The sequence below is a fragment of the Zootoca vivipara genome, chromosome 4 (genome assembly GCF_965207765.1).
Source record: "Zootoca vivipara chromosome 4, rZooViv2.hap1.1, whole genome shotgun sequence".
Classification (NCBI taxonomy): domain Eukaryota; kingdom Metazoa; phylum Chordata; class Lepidosauria; order Squamata; family Lacertidae; genus Zootoca; species Zootoca vivipara.
The window spans coordinates 8688288-8703698 of NC_142587.1; the positions used below are offsets into that span (position 1 = coordinate 8688288).

Sequence of the window (15411 nt, forward strand, 5' to 3'; positions counted from 1 at the left end):
TGACATTCTAGTGCTCACTATAATAGGGGTTCAGCCTGCCCCCCACGAAAAACACACATTTCTTTCTGGGACCATGGGAATGCAAATTGTGCCTTGACAACAGACTGTCCACCCCTGGACGAGTGAAGTTCATCAGTGGGGTTTCACAAATCCCAATTTTGCCCTTGTATTCCTCGTTCCCCAAGGGTGGTCTAAAATTATATATAGTTCACCCAAAAATTGACAGGCATTACCAAAAAAATATATACTGTATATGTTGCAGTCTACCACTTGCTGATTCCAAAAGGAAAGCTAGTACTCCAGAGTTTGGGGATTTTTTTTTTAAAAAAATACCATTCTAGAATGAACCACATGCAGTATTTCAGTCTAGTCAATGTACACATCAGAAAATTGTTGTGTCCATTTTCAACTAAAAAGTACAATTAAACCATTATTTGCATAACTTTGACATATCCTCTGAAATCTGCCTTAACAAGCAAGCAGAAAGAGAAAGCAGCAATCTTCCCTTTTTTTCTGCTGCCTAGGTTCTTTCCTTCCTCTGAATAAATTCTCCTTGATATCTGTGTCAATAACCCAGTTCAATCACATTCGTTCCACCTCAATAGATATCTTTTTATTTCAACACATACTGTTGCAGATCACTAGGCCAAGGTCATCAGTTTGCACCTACTCAAAGCAACATCTCTAAATCTTGAACAAAATGGTCAAAGGTATATGTCAGCAGCAACTTCAGCAGGAGCAGAATCAGCAGAAAGAGCTTCAAGAAGAAAAAAATGATTTACAGAGCCTATGGCTGTAGACTTCAATTTCTTGTTCTTCTTGATAGTTTCAGGTGGTACAATGCAACAGTAACTGTAAAGAGATTCACCCTGAAGGCATTTCAGAATCCAATCTCTGCACCCCAACACTGCACCCTAGAATGCAAAAGTAGAGCTGAAAAAATGAACTTCCTTTTCCTGTTTGGGTTCGCCAAACTCCTGAAGAACATGCTGATTTGCATTTTAAAATGGAAAATGGTGTTTAATAAACCCTAGCATGCATTTCCAGTAATCTTAACCTTTAAGTATTCCATCATTAGTATGTTTGTTATTGTTTGGCTTAAGGAACATTTGACCATTGAAGTGAGTTCTACATTGTAAAGCACCAGCCTTGCTGAGTGCACAGCTTATAGTGAGACATCAGAGTGGATCAGTACCAAAGAGGGTGTGAGAAAATCTTTTTTCCCCCCCAGTATGAGTTAATGTGATGGAAATTATTTTTAATAGTAACAGAATCTGTTCCTGGTTCTACGCCATTAGAACCAGGGGTTGCATGTTCTGTAGAAATTCCAAACCTGTTGTAAGCATTGTTTAAACCGGCTCAGAAAGCAGGACAAGCAAATGGGGGCAGTATACTTGCTTGCATTGCAGACAACCCCCCCCCCCCGAAACTGGGCTAGGTTAGGCAAGCATGCTCTCACAGTGATTCTTCTGACTGCAGCCCCTCTTCTTGTCTCATAAAAACCACTGAAATAAATTAATTTTAAAAATATGTAGCATCTATACAGTATCTATATCCAGGTGGTGCCTTATTTCACTGAATTTTTGGCTTGCTATGTCACCTGAATATCCATGAATATCTACGTGCACGCGCACGCGCACGTGTGCGCACACACACACGGATTGTGGATAGGTAGTTTATCCAGCTGCAGAGGTTTCCACTCAAATTTGTAACTTATGAATTTTTAGCAAAACTCATGGTGCATTAACAGAAATATATCATTTTTCATGAAATATGAGCATAAACATAGGATTTTCACTTTCAAACTGTCATTTGGGATTGCACAACAAGCATTATCACCAGCATCCTTGGGACATGAACTGAAGGTTGGGGGGCAAATGTTTTAAATAAATAAATATATGGAAAAAACTGTACGTTTACAGCAGGGGTGGCCAACTCTCAAGAGACTGTGATCTACTCATGGAGTTAAAGGCTGGCAGTGATCTACCCCCTTTTGTGGGGTTCAGGTCAAAGATATTGAGCTTTTCTTGAGTTTTTAGGGAGGAGGAAAGCCCCATTTTTGAGGGGGATGCAGGGCAATAATGTTGAGCTTTTCTTAGGGGAGCCAAAGTTGAGTTTCTTTGGGGTGAGACAGTGATCTACCAGTGATCTACCACAGATGTCCAGTGATCTACCGGTAGATCACATTCTACCTGTTGGACGTGCCTGGTTTACAGCAAAACCTGTATACTCAGAAACAGTCTCACTGAGTTCATTGGGGCTTATTCTCAAGGAAGTGGGTTTAAGAACGTAGCCTTACTTGCTCAACCAGAGAACAACACCTGAAACCCACGCCACTACATAAAGATTCACTCAAGAGATCAACATGCCTTTTGCAAGATTAATATTTTGAAATTCACATTTCCATTTGCAAAAATGCAGAGGAAGTATCCACACAGACTGATTTCAGAGAGCAAAATTATTTTCAAATAATAGCAAAATGTTAGTTTTCCATCATGATTATTATCTCATCAGGGGGCTGAAGGAAGAAGTTCCCCATTCCGTTTCTTTCTCTCTTCCATGTGAAGAGGATAAACCACATTCTGTGGAATTCAAATGGTTGCATTATGCAGTCAAAATGGATGACAAGGGATCAAACCTCCATTGCTTTACTCTAGAAAGACATCCTGTTCTCCCACTTAAAACCACCTGCTGACAGTGGGAAGTCCCTCTCCAACTTACATTCTTTATGCTTATCATCCTAGATTTCTCTCTGCTTTTTGTTGTTTTTCCACTTATCCCTCGAGCATCAATACTCCATCTGGTGAATCCATAACCTTCTTGACCTGGTGTAGAGCGTTTTTTGATGTTGGACCACACTGAGACCGCCAGTGGAGTGGCCACATGTGCAAGTGGTTAAATTAATTAGCTTTTCTTTAGAACTATAAACTAGCATAAAGAATGGCTTGCTGTGATAAACTTTCATAGCAAAAAAGTGGCTATTATATGAAGTTATAAAGAGCTAATTAGGTTCTCTTTCATGTTCTGTATAAAATGGTTCACTCTAGAGAGCAATTGGAGAGCTAAAATCCACAAGCTGCTCTGTCTATTAAAGCAGTGTCTCTAACATCACACCTATCAGAACAAGGAGTGTGCCACCCAGTTCTTACATTTATTGTATTTCTGAGTTACACTACTACTGAGTTCTCTGGGTGACAACCATTCAATGTTTGGTAGTTTGTTCAACGTTTGCTCAATGTTTTATCTGTTATAGAGAACAGGGTTGATATTTGATAAGATAGAAGGTAAGATAGACCTTGAAATCTTCTATAATTAATGGCAAAATGAAAGTTTATGGAACACTCCCATACGTAATTAAAACATCCATGTGCAACATGCTCCTCAACTTTTAGCTTGATCAGCAGAAAGCCAGGAACAGACTATGTCTGCCACCCAGATGTCCCCCTGGACTCAGGCATAGGCACAACCCCCTCTCTGGGGTTGACCAAACCATATGAGTCCCTGGATTCCTTTAACAGACTACCCTTCACATAGGGATGGCAAGAGCGTTCTCCCTTCCCTATCACCTGAACCAGTGCCTATCCACAACCTTACAAGTTGTGACGATTTGCTACGCGGCAGGCGAAACCCAAATGGCAACAGCCAATCAGCCAAGTGGGGAAAATTCCTGCCATGCACCTGTCCCAATGACAGATGACACATGAGGGCATAGCAAGGTCAAGCACAAAAGCCCTAAAAGTAGGGAAAGGTGGGTGCGTATTCCGAATGCACGCACTGAAAGAGGAAGCTCTGGGTCACGTGCATAGGTATATATAGGTCCGTCAATCTGTTTGGACTGTGCCCCATTGGCCAGATTGAACCCAACATCAAGGGACCTACCAATCAGGTGTAGTGGCTGACCTATCTTACCCACCCACAACACAGGAGGTTGGTCTCCAGGTCTCACTGCAACACATGCCCTCTTTTAAGGAGGACACGATCTCCCCCGTCCCAACTAAGCTGTCACCCTGCTAGCTGAGCAGACTCTAAACCAGATTAAGTCTTGAAAAAGTGGGTGTCTTGGAGGCATGGCAGGGGTGGGGCCAGAGAGGAGGGTCTCAGACTGGATCCTAAAAACATACAACTCAGTCATGTGACCTGGCATCCCTGAGCCAGGTAAGCCAGTAAAAGTGTGGTGTGACTCAAAACATTGTTTTACCTTTGCTTAGGCTGGCTCAGCCAAGAAGGACTCCATGAAGTTTGAATCTACCTTTGGGGTCCCAAGTTTAATCCCCGGTGGCTAGGGCAGAAGTCCTGCCTGAAACCCAAGAGAACCACTACTATGGCCAACAATGCTGAAGGAGATGGACCCAGAGTATGACTTGGTACAAGGCCACTTCCTTTCTTTTATTCTTAAGATCACAGGCATGACAAATTTCTAGCAATGCATACATGCCCAGGCTGTTCCCTTAATAAGTCTGAGGTTTTGCTACTGCTTACTAGCAACCTTAAGACCTTGACACATCATGCACCGTTGTCATCTCAACCATTCTTATGTGGCTCTTTCAGTAGTACCTAATAGTGAGTAACTTTTGCGATCTGTCTTTTCTCTTCCTGAATGCCATTGTCATGAAGTTAACAGGAACGAAATTCTACTTCCTTTGTGCACACTTATGGATAAAGGAAACCTGATTAAAGATAAAGGTTGGGATTTGAAGGAGCCTCCAGAACATATTTGAGGGCTAAATGGGGAGAAGAGAAACCATTAGTCCCACTGAGCAAGCGGACAGACATCATTGGACGTTGCCCACATATGTCTTGACAATTAAGAAGGAATGCTTTGTGTTTGATGCCACAGACCTATGAATATTTGTCCACCTGTACAAATACTAAGGGGGAAGTATATTTTTTGTAACTCGTCCTATACCCACAGGACATCCAGTTTATGTGTTTATCAAAATCTCATTTGTTTGATAGTTTTAGATTTAATCGTAAGATTAAGGAATAGGATGTTTGAAATTAATGTTTCAGTAAATCAACTTTTATCTCTTCCCATTACTATACTGTCTGATTTTTTTATAGTTGAATTTCCTGCTTGGGTTATTTTAAAGTTTTCTTTTCCCTGTGTTCACCTCCAGACAATGATTCATTGAGAGCTGAGATAACCTAGGGCTTTGCATCCAGGATTTCTTTCTCCTTCCCACCATTTCAATCACAGTGTGTCTTGCGACCCAGCTAAATCCCTTGGTGTTTCTTCTTCTAGAACAATGAAGCAGATTGAAACACCTGATGGAAGAGCAATCAGTATTCTCCCCTTTCTATTAAACTACTCAATTATTTATTGAGATTAAAAGAGATTTTACCGTTTAGCCCACAATACAATTTACATTGTAGATTTTTTTCTGCACGAAGGATTCCAGACACTCCTAGGGAGAGATGGGGGATGGGGACTATTCTGCCAACCGTCTTTATCAAATCAATAACTGTTAATTAGTACCTTTGTTGTTGTCCATTCCTCCAACTGCATACAGGGTCCCAACTGTGGATTTTCTTGGTTTAGTTCTTGGGCTTTGCATAAGAGTCCGTCTTTCTGGCAAGAGATGATATTTCATGGCTTCCAGAATCAGCTTCTGACATTCCAGGTCATCTTTAAAAAGTGCGTGGTTTTCTAGGTCAGCTAAAATCTGTGAATTATATGAGTTGTGATTTAGTAATGACATCCCATTCCTTATAGCCCAACCCGGAGAGTTCTGCTTGCACAAGCTTCAGTGACATGAATAGGACTTGGGCTGGGGGATGCACTATGAACGTCAAGGCTAAGCAGGGTTTGAATATGTATTTCCCCAGTCTATCTTCAACATGCTCTGTTCACCGAGTCACACAGGCTCTGTATGGTGTGTATGGGGTATACAGTGAAAATAAAAGTTCAGACACTGAATTAAGGACTAAGCAGAGACTTGAACTTCCAGGTATCAAATTCATGTCAAACATACTAACCTGGTTTACACATTGTGTGACCAGGCGGCGACAGCCCCAGCCCCCAGGGATCACAAGAAAGGAAAAAGACTCTGACAACATTATATGGAATTAAAATTAGGCCACAACTTTATTAAACTTCCAAATGCAGGAAGACCTTGGCTTAGGCCTTGGGCGTGTATCCCTCCCAGCCCCCCAGCCGGGGGGAACTGGGGCTCATCAGGGTAAATGGGATATGGGGGTCTCTGCGAGACATAAGTGTAGCAGGCAGCCAAGCCCATATCCCCGCACACAGGGTAGTTCACTGACGACCTTTCAGTGTATGGCCAGTGACACCCATATATATAATCCCTTTAAGAGGGGGATTCTGGAATCGCCGCCACAGGGGGGTGAGTCACCACTTCACACACACACACACATATGGAAGAAGAGATTAAGGATTCCACCCAAGGCCATAACCGCCAAAGCTGTGACGAATTGCTACAGGGAAGACAAAACCTGCCAATGCAGGAAAATTTCTTCCCAGTCCTTCAACAGCAACCAGTCAGACCGTAGCAGCACCCACTAAACAGGAAGAAAAGGTTAACCTGCAAACAAGAAACATTAAACAAAGGGAGGGTAGGGAAGGTAAATATCCAGAGCAGACTGCCTGGCTATTGTTGGCTTCACCCCTTATTTATAAATGGGGCTGGCCCCACCTCCCAGCAAGAAACTTGATTACTGAGGCTGGGTGTGAACCTCCAAAAATTAAAACTGAAAGGCAAGCCAGCCCGTTTGCCAGTAAGCTCTCTGGGAACTGTAGCACCACGCGCGATCCCACAAAGTGCACCCACAATGTAAAGTGTGATTGTCATTATGATAAACCATAAACCATGGTTTATGCTGTTCAGTTGCATTTGCGCCCCCCCCCCCCGTGCCATGCTGGAAGGAAACAAACTACAACACTATCTTCGGATTATGTGGAAACCAGCACTTGTAGTATGTTTGGGGAAAACAAACCATGGTTGACATGTAGTACCGAATTAAACTAACACTTCATCCTGGCAAGGCATAGGGAGAGAATGCACCGGCCTCAGAGCAGTGTGCACCAGCACGCTTGTTATCTGTGGCAGATAACTCATGGTTTGTTTTAGACCATTATGTGCCAAAGGGGAACACTCTCTACTGGGTCACAATGCTACCAAATGCTACCAAATGAAATTTATTTCATTCTGATATATCCAGAAAGGCAGCCTTGGAGCAAATGTCAATCCTTGTATTAACTTTAAAAATAAGAGCCACAATAACAAAAGCATACACATTTTCTCAGAAAACAGTCAAAATTGATAACTTGTTTTACTATCTGCCTTAGATAAATTCAGAAAATATGGCTGATGCTAGAAACATGTCCTACACAGTAAATTAACCTGTAATGTTGGTTCAAGAAGCCAGCAAAACAAATACTGGGCTCCTGCCCCTGTACATTTCATCTTCCCAAAGTGTTACATGGAATAACTAAAATTTAATTAGCTGCTGCCCTAGCTCTGTCATAAACTTCCCTTCCACGCTATGTATCCTCGGGGGAGTTGAGTAAATAGCTTGCTCAGAAATAAGTAATACAAGAATGTATCTGCATCTATCTGAAAATTTTTCAATCAACGGAAAGAACAGTGTATTCCCCCCTTTCTCTCTCTCTGTCTAAGACACAACTCACATGTCCTGACATCACAATGTTGTGTGTTTGACAGCATTCCCTGTCACCAGCAGCCAATTATGTGGCATAGGAAAGCATAGCAACACAATTTCAGGAGGACATGGGTTAATCTAGACTAGAGTTTAAAGGTGGAAAAGAAGAAACATGCAGATCTCCAAAAGTGTTAACAGCCACACATTTCATATAATGTGTTGTTTTACCGTTACCAAGCATTTGGTCATTTTGTACATAGCAAATGCAAACAGAAGAGTTTACTGAGTGCTAGAATTACTTTAATAGAATTAGATATTCTATTAAAGAAGAAGAATCATCATCATTCTTTTTGGGCTTGGACAAAATATTGAGAATGATCACATTGTGCAGACAGGAATTCCATGGATGCCTTCATCCATTCTCAATGTGGCACCATTGTAAACATTTCACCAAATCCTATGCTTGATCATTAAATGGGATGAAAGTCATTGAAACAAAAGCATGAGAATCCAGTTTTTAAACCAAGAAACAAAATGCATCAATTTATTGCAACATGTTCACACTGAATTCTTCTGCACTGAGAAAGCAGTTGTTGCAGATGTTGAATGATTCAAGGGCAATGAAATTCTTCGTTGCTGTGCATAACCAATGCAAATCAACTTGTTTATCAACAGAGGAGGCATGACTATTATAAGCTAATGGCAGGAAAATATGGACAAAATGTTAAAAACAAAACACTCAAGGAAAGATAAGCAGAAGAGATGTTGAAAGATAAAGATCTTTTCATGAGATAATCTGGTATTCAACACAATCCTATGTATGGGTTGTATTCAACTAATTTTTGCTAAGCATAGATCTATTTAAATTAATGAATATGAATAAATTGGGGGCATTAATTTCAATAGGTTCACTCAGATTAAACTTAGTTGAATATCACAATTTGTTTAGCTTAAAACAAGATAGCGTGGATAGACTGTAAATTCATTAAATAGTAAAGGGTGAAGACAGATACACATTTAAAGTGCTTTTTTTTAAAAAAAAAAAAGCCCACTGAAGGGGAGGCGGGGAGATTGATGGAAAGGAAGCCTCACCCACCATGGCAAGCATTTCTCCCCCAAAAAACTTTATTGGGGTTCAGAATTGTGTATTCTGAAAAATTCTGAAGCAGTAGCTCAATTTGCACCTATGGATGCAGATAGCAAATCTGGACTGCTTTTCAAAGTCTGGCCCTATATTTGGTAAATTACCTGTATTTTAAAAATCAAATCAAAATAGACTTGGTTTTAGATAGGATTGAGGCATGGTAGAACGCTCCACTTAAAAATGTATTTAAAGCTGTTTCTTAACATGTAGGTTTTACGTACATGTCAAATGAGGTTAATTTATCTGAAGTTTTATTCTCCATGTGATTGGCCTAATTATTGAGTGTACTGACCTAGGTTTCATCTCTTAATGAGCGTTTAGTTCGGCACTGGACAATGTCTTGTTTACAGGGCAATCCTAGATGTATCTGGTCAGAAATCACATGATTATATTAACAATTTTTAGATTAACACTTTTAAAAGTTTGTTAGATCTTGATATGAAAAGTTTCGATTTATATGTTGGGGTAGAAATCATTTAACCATTTTGATATTTTGCATCAGTAACACAACTGAAAAGAATAGCCACTGTACAGTGGGTTACAACCTCAGATTTATTCAGAACAAGGTGCATTTTTAAGAAAATAAGAATGAGGGCTTCTCAGAAATGCCAGTTCCTAACAATGGGCTCCTAACTGACTAGAACTTTTAAACCCTATTCTTTGCAGTTCACTGAGTTCTACATTGCAGGAATTTGATAATCTCTTCTAACAGATATCTAACTCAATATCTTCTAAACCTCTTTAGATAAGACAAGGTAGATTGATTATAAACCCATTGAGTTAGTCAGTCATTTTCCTGATGCCTTTCGGTAAAAATTCTCTTGCAACCTGCCAATTTCCAGCCACTGCAAAAACACTTGCTTGACCTTTTTTTTTCTTGCAACACTTCAGTCTGATCAGCTAGTTGACTGGTTATATTCTTTTGAGGTTAATACGGCATCTTATTATCTGGGGGGAAATCATTGCTTTTGTAAAAGCTCTGCAACACCTTCTAAGTAGTTATTTGTTATTCCAATCCATATCAACATTCTGACAAAAACCCAGCTTAGGCATGTTCACAAAAGGTAAGCCTTGCAGACATCTTCTGCTCTCGTCCTTTCTAATACAAAATGTTCAAAACTTACTACAAACAACTAAAGAGTGTTTGATTTAATGCCAACAGTGCTCCCAGAGTACACATACACAAAAGAATGAAGTTGGATGAAAATACTGGCTTTTTACCCACTATCATGTTTTCACATTTCTAACTAACTAACTCCAACCAGCCACCCTCAATTCTTCCAAAGCAGCAACTGACATTGATTCAATCACATTGAGCAAAAACCACTGAAACTCTTGAGAGAGACAGTGAGGTCGTGTATCCACAGCAATGACCAGAGGAGGAATGACTGCTGGAAGGAGACTAGAGAGAAGAAATACAAGGGTGCATCTGCACCAGCGAAACCAGGCACCTTCACATGCCCCAGCTGCAATAAAACATGTCTCTCCCATATAGCTCTCTATAGTTGCAGAAGGCTCTGTAATTCTCCAGTGACTTGACTTTACCCCTGGTGGCATACGCTTCCATTGTCTCTTGAGACAGACAGAGGCCAAAATGCTTGCACAAGAAGGAGTGCTGGCCACTGACTTGAATGGCTTCAAAAGAGAACTGGACACAGTCATGGTGGATATCAATTACTATGTTGTCTATGTTCTTCTACTTCCACTGTTGGAGGCAGTATGCTTCTGGATACCAGTTACTGGGAATGACAGCTGAGGTGAGGCTTCCCATGAGCATCTGGTTGGCTATTGTGAGAACAGAAAGCTGGACTGAATCAGCACTGGACTGACTCTGCAAGGCTCATGTTCTTACAAACAGTGCTAAGGTGTGTGGTTCCGTCCCTTTCTTCTTCACTGAGGCACTGGTGATGGCAGAGGCTCATGGGAAAGACGTGTGGGATATATATTTTTAGTTAAAAGAAAAGATCATTATTGTGTTTCTAGTTAGCACGTGTGCTGTTTGTAGCAGTTTTTGCTTTATGTGTACTTTTTATTCAGGTCACCCTCAAACACCAGTTCATATCTTGATTCAATTGCAGAGTTAAATCAGGAGTTCTACTTGCACTGTGATTTAATCAATGTACCCATGCACTGGCGCACAGAAAAGGAGGAGAAGAGGAGGAGAAAACTGTGGCCCATACACAGTGTTCTGAAAAGACTAGAAATTAAAACAAAAACAAAAACCAAGAGAATGATGGATTGCTAATGCCTTGGTGGCATCCAAGAACCAATTACTGCTCCTCAGCAAACTTCATTTTCTTACTTATTGCAGATGAGTTTTCATTTATTCACTGTTTATAATTCTTTTATTAAACAGGGTCAATGTTGCTTGTAGCAGAAGAAAGATGGAGATAATTGTTAAATTACTAATGTACAAACAGCAACTCAATTCAGAGCCAACGTACATCTTGTCTATTCCAAGTTCAAATTTTCCTTTATATGATTCTAAAATCAAATTCTGGAACAAAATTATCCAAATCATTACACTATCAACATAATATTTAAATAAGTGAGGAATCTTTCAATATGCTTTAGTCCTTTAGCTGTCTATATTATAATTTTTCATAATTTTAACTACTCTAATTGATATGTTTTACTCTACAGCAACTTAAGCAAGGCATCCAAAATCAAGCAGGGGGTGGTGCCCTAGGCATAGGAAGATCGTTTTGTGATTAGATATCATTCTGCTGCTGCATAACAAAATATATTTGGTATTAAAATACTGTATCACTATATAAATAATATGAGAACACATAATCTGAGACTCATTAACAAAGGCAATTTGAAATGTAATTTTACGAAATGTTTTGTACTGAAAATTCTTGTGCTTAGTTGGCACTGATGTCAGTAGAGCTCATTTACTCCTAAATGTTGAGGTATCTGAGGGGGCAGTGGGGAGAAGAAGGGGGGAAGCTCTGTTGCCCAAGCAGAAGTCCATGTACTAACAATATGACTTTGCTGGATGCAACCCAGAAGGAGTAAATACTAAAAGCACAATTCTCTGCATATCAGTTCAGAAGCAATCTCCACTGAGGTCCATCATGCTTACTCCCAGGTGCTCCCATGGAGCTGCATGGCCTATTGAATATATACCATTTAAAATAAAACATCCATTTTGTTTTCTCAAAAATATCACATTATTCTAACAGGAACGTTTTTCAATGTATCCCCCCCCCCCTTCATCTTTTCAGGTCATCTCATGAGATTCCATTCTACAGAGGTTTAAGGATCCATATGAGGAAATCTTTGCACAATGACATAGCATGAATTAGAAATGCAAATTACCTTTGCTATCCCAATTGATCCAGTCTCACCTTAACCAATATCCTGATTTAGTTCGCTAGCCGTAAAATAAATCCAGTGTAATTATTCTCAATCCCTTCTTGAATCTATTTTAATTAAAAGCTGGCATTTTTCCATTGAAAGCTTTAAGTGGGTTTATGTGGCTAAGATTTTAAAATGTAACACTTTACATAAGTAATCTCAGTTTAAAGCAAAATTCTTTTTAAAATGCAATAATAATTTATCTAGATTAGTTTTTTTGGTTTTCATTTCCACTGACTATTTCACATTATGTTTTTACCTTGAATGAAAATATATTATAAATTATTACAAAAGTCACACTTGAAGGAAGCCAGAGAGTAAAATAATTCTATTTTTGCACATACTAAAAGTTACCTGAAGAATGAATTTCTGTATTGTCATGCCTTATTACTATTTTGCATAAACACTAGAATATTTGTAAAAGAATGCCTGTATTGTGGAAGAGCTTAAATACATGAATTTGCTGTATGATGACTGACTTTTCAATCACATGACACCCAATTTTCTATTATTTCTGAGGCTGTGATCTTAAATATACTTACTAGGGAATAAGCCTCAGAGCACAGTAGGACTTCCAAGTAGTATGTGTAATATGTGGTTTTCCAAATGATGCAGTCAATGTGCTGAACAGTGTCTGGAATTGGTAATGGGCTGGATGGAAATGAATAAACTGACTCTCAGTCCAAAGAAGATGGAAGGATTGATGGAAGGTGGTTCATCTAACCATTGGTTCAAGCAGTTCTGGATGTGGTTGTAATTCCTCATACAAGGTCACTGGAAGTCCAGGTTTTATCAAGGTCCTGTAACCCTTTCATGAGGCAAGTCTGCTTCACCAGCTGCATCTCTTTTTTGGATAGAGACAGCTTGGCTACTTATCCATGCCCTACTAACCTCTAGCTTTGATTACTGCAATGTACTTACATGTCTTTGAAGGCTAAACTTTTGCTAGTGTAAAATATAGTTGCTTTACTATTCACCAGGAACAGATTGTGGGAACATATGTCTTGGATTCAGAAACATATTCTTATCCATTTCCAAACTCAAATTAAAATGCTGGTGCTTACACTGCTTGGGAGTAGGTTACACGAAGGAAAACTTCCCTCCACGCTGGCCTGACCATGAATAGAGGTGGTAATAAATATGCTGTAAATCAGACATCCCCAAACTTCTGCCCTCCAGTTGTTTTGGACTACAATTCCCATCTTCCCCAACCACTGGTCCTGTTAGCTAGGGATCATGGAAATTGTAGGCCAAAACCTCTGGAGGGCCGCAGTTTGGGGATGCCTGCTATAAATGAATTAATGAATTAATGCAGTGCTATGAGGGGAAGACTACCCAGAGATTTTAAGGAAAACGTTATCAGGATATGGATGACGTAAGACCTCTTGAAACCCTTTCCATCCTCTTAAGGCAGGCATGTCAAACCTGCGGCCCTCCAGATGTTTTGGCCTACAACTCCCATGATCCCTAGCTAGCAGGACCAGTGGTTGGGGAAGATGGGAATTGTAGTCCAAAACATCTGGAGGGCCGCAGGTTTGACATGCCTGTCTTAAGGTGTGACTGTAGAAGTCCACAATCAATGTCCAATGAATGAAGGTCAATCCAGTTAAGATTGAGGTTCTCCCCATTGGTCAAATAGCTCTCTGGAGAATGGGAATTTGGCCTTTTCTAGATGGGGTTGCACTTCTCCTAAACATGTAGCTTGGCATGTTATTAGATCTGACCTTATGGATAGATGCTCAGGTATCCTCTCTAGTTTATAGCACCTTTTATCATATCTGGCTGATTCTTCAGCTTTGGCCTTTCTTGGAAAGATGCAACCAGGCCACAATCACGTACCGTATTATATTTTCAGGATTAACCCCCCCCCCCAATCTTCTGGCCCATGCCCTGCCATTAGCAAGGGAGGGCCTGCTTTTGGTTCTGTCAATGGGGGCAGGTCTAGGACAGTGCTTACAGTACTTTCTCATGTTTGGCATTCCCTCCCTAGGGAAGGGCATTTGCCCCTTTTGCTGGCGACTGTTAGGCATCAGCTAAAGACATATGTGTTCATCCAGACTTTTGGAAGTAAATATCCTGGGGACACAGCAGTTGAAATATGTTGTTTCACTCTCAAGTTAGGTTCTGTTGAATGTAGGGAACTTTTATTGGATTTAATGCAATGTTTTGAAATTGACTATATTTTAACTATATATAACTATATAACTGTATTTTAACTATACTGCTCTCGATTCCCAACTGGGAGGAAAGGCAGATCAGAAAGGAAATTGTCAATACAGGCCCTGATAGCATCTATTGTTAGATTCAGGAGCAGCTGGCACAGTGGGGATGTGGAATGGAGCTGCCCTCCCAAAACTGGAGTCGCTGTCAGTTACTAGGATGGTTGGCAATAAGAGTTGTGAGGTCAGGGCTGTGCAGGCACACTGGCAGAGTCACTTGATGTGTTTTCAGGGCCGTCTTAAGCACATACAGCGCCGTGGCGCAAAGGTCTCTCAAGATTTAGCCTGGGGCAGAAGGTGCCATTGGGGCTGCCTCACTACAGCCCGCTGTTGGTGCTCTCGCAGCTGGAAACCCGCCGCCACTGTTACAGAACAGTGTAATCCTCCGCATACCGTCTTGGGAGGTATCCTCCATTGAATTCAATGGCCAGCACTTGACTGCACCGAAAGCCTCTCCTCAAACTTGCAGCCAGATCCTATGCATGTTGAGTCTCAAGTCACAACGGGTTCAATGGGGTTGCTCTAGAGCAGCTCCCTCACTATATGGATGCACGAGGGGGAAGGAGGCTCTTAGCTGCAAAACCCTTTGAAAATTACTGGATACAGCGCACGCAACAGAGGGGGGTTGCTCTCTTCGAAGCAGATGCTTCCATCCCCCACAACCAGAATCTTGGCGGAAAACGGAGAGGGGAGCTTGCTTGCAGGGCCAGCTGTGGCTGAGGGGTCCTCGCCTGCCACCCACCCAACGCAGGGCTCCCCAGGGGGGCTGGTCAAGGAGGTTCCAGCAAGTGGGAGAAGCAGCCCCCCTCTCCAGCCCTTCTCTGCAAACTGAGAGTCACCTCCTCCCTGCATGGTGGTGCGCACTTACCGGCTGCACTGGTCCCTCCGCCCACCCCAGCGGAGGTGACAGCCCGGGCGGGAGAGACGAGGCCACTCGGGGCTGGCGCAGGCAGGCAGGCAAGGGAATGGGGCAGTGGAGCCATAGGGCTTAGTGGCTCATTGCACCCCGCCAATGCTGGGGTGCCCCTGAGAGGCCGCCGCCCTGGTGCAATGAGCCACTAGCCC

General features: G+C 41.3%; 1 protein-coding gene across 1 annotated transcript in view; it reads right to left on the reverse strand.

Annotated features, from left to right (window-relative positions):
- The window catches only part of KLHL1 (kelch like family member 1), a 125573-nt gene that overhangs the window by 41947 nt on the left and 68215 nt on the right, over positions 1 to 15411 (reverse strand). The window contains exon 6 of the mRNA XM_088667464.1: positions 5477 to 5663. Coding sequence (XP_088523590.1) covers positions 5477 to 5663 — 187 coding nt within the window. The remainder of the gene's footprint in view (positions 1 to 5476; positions 5664 to 15411) is intronic.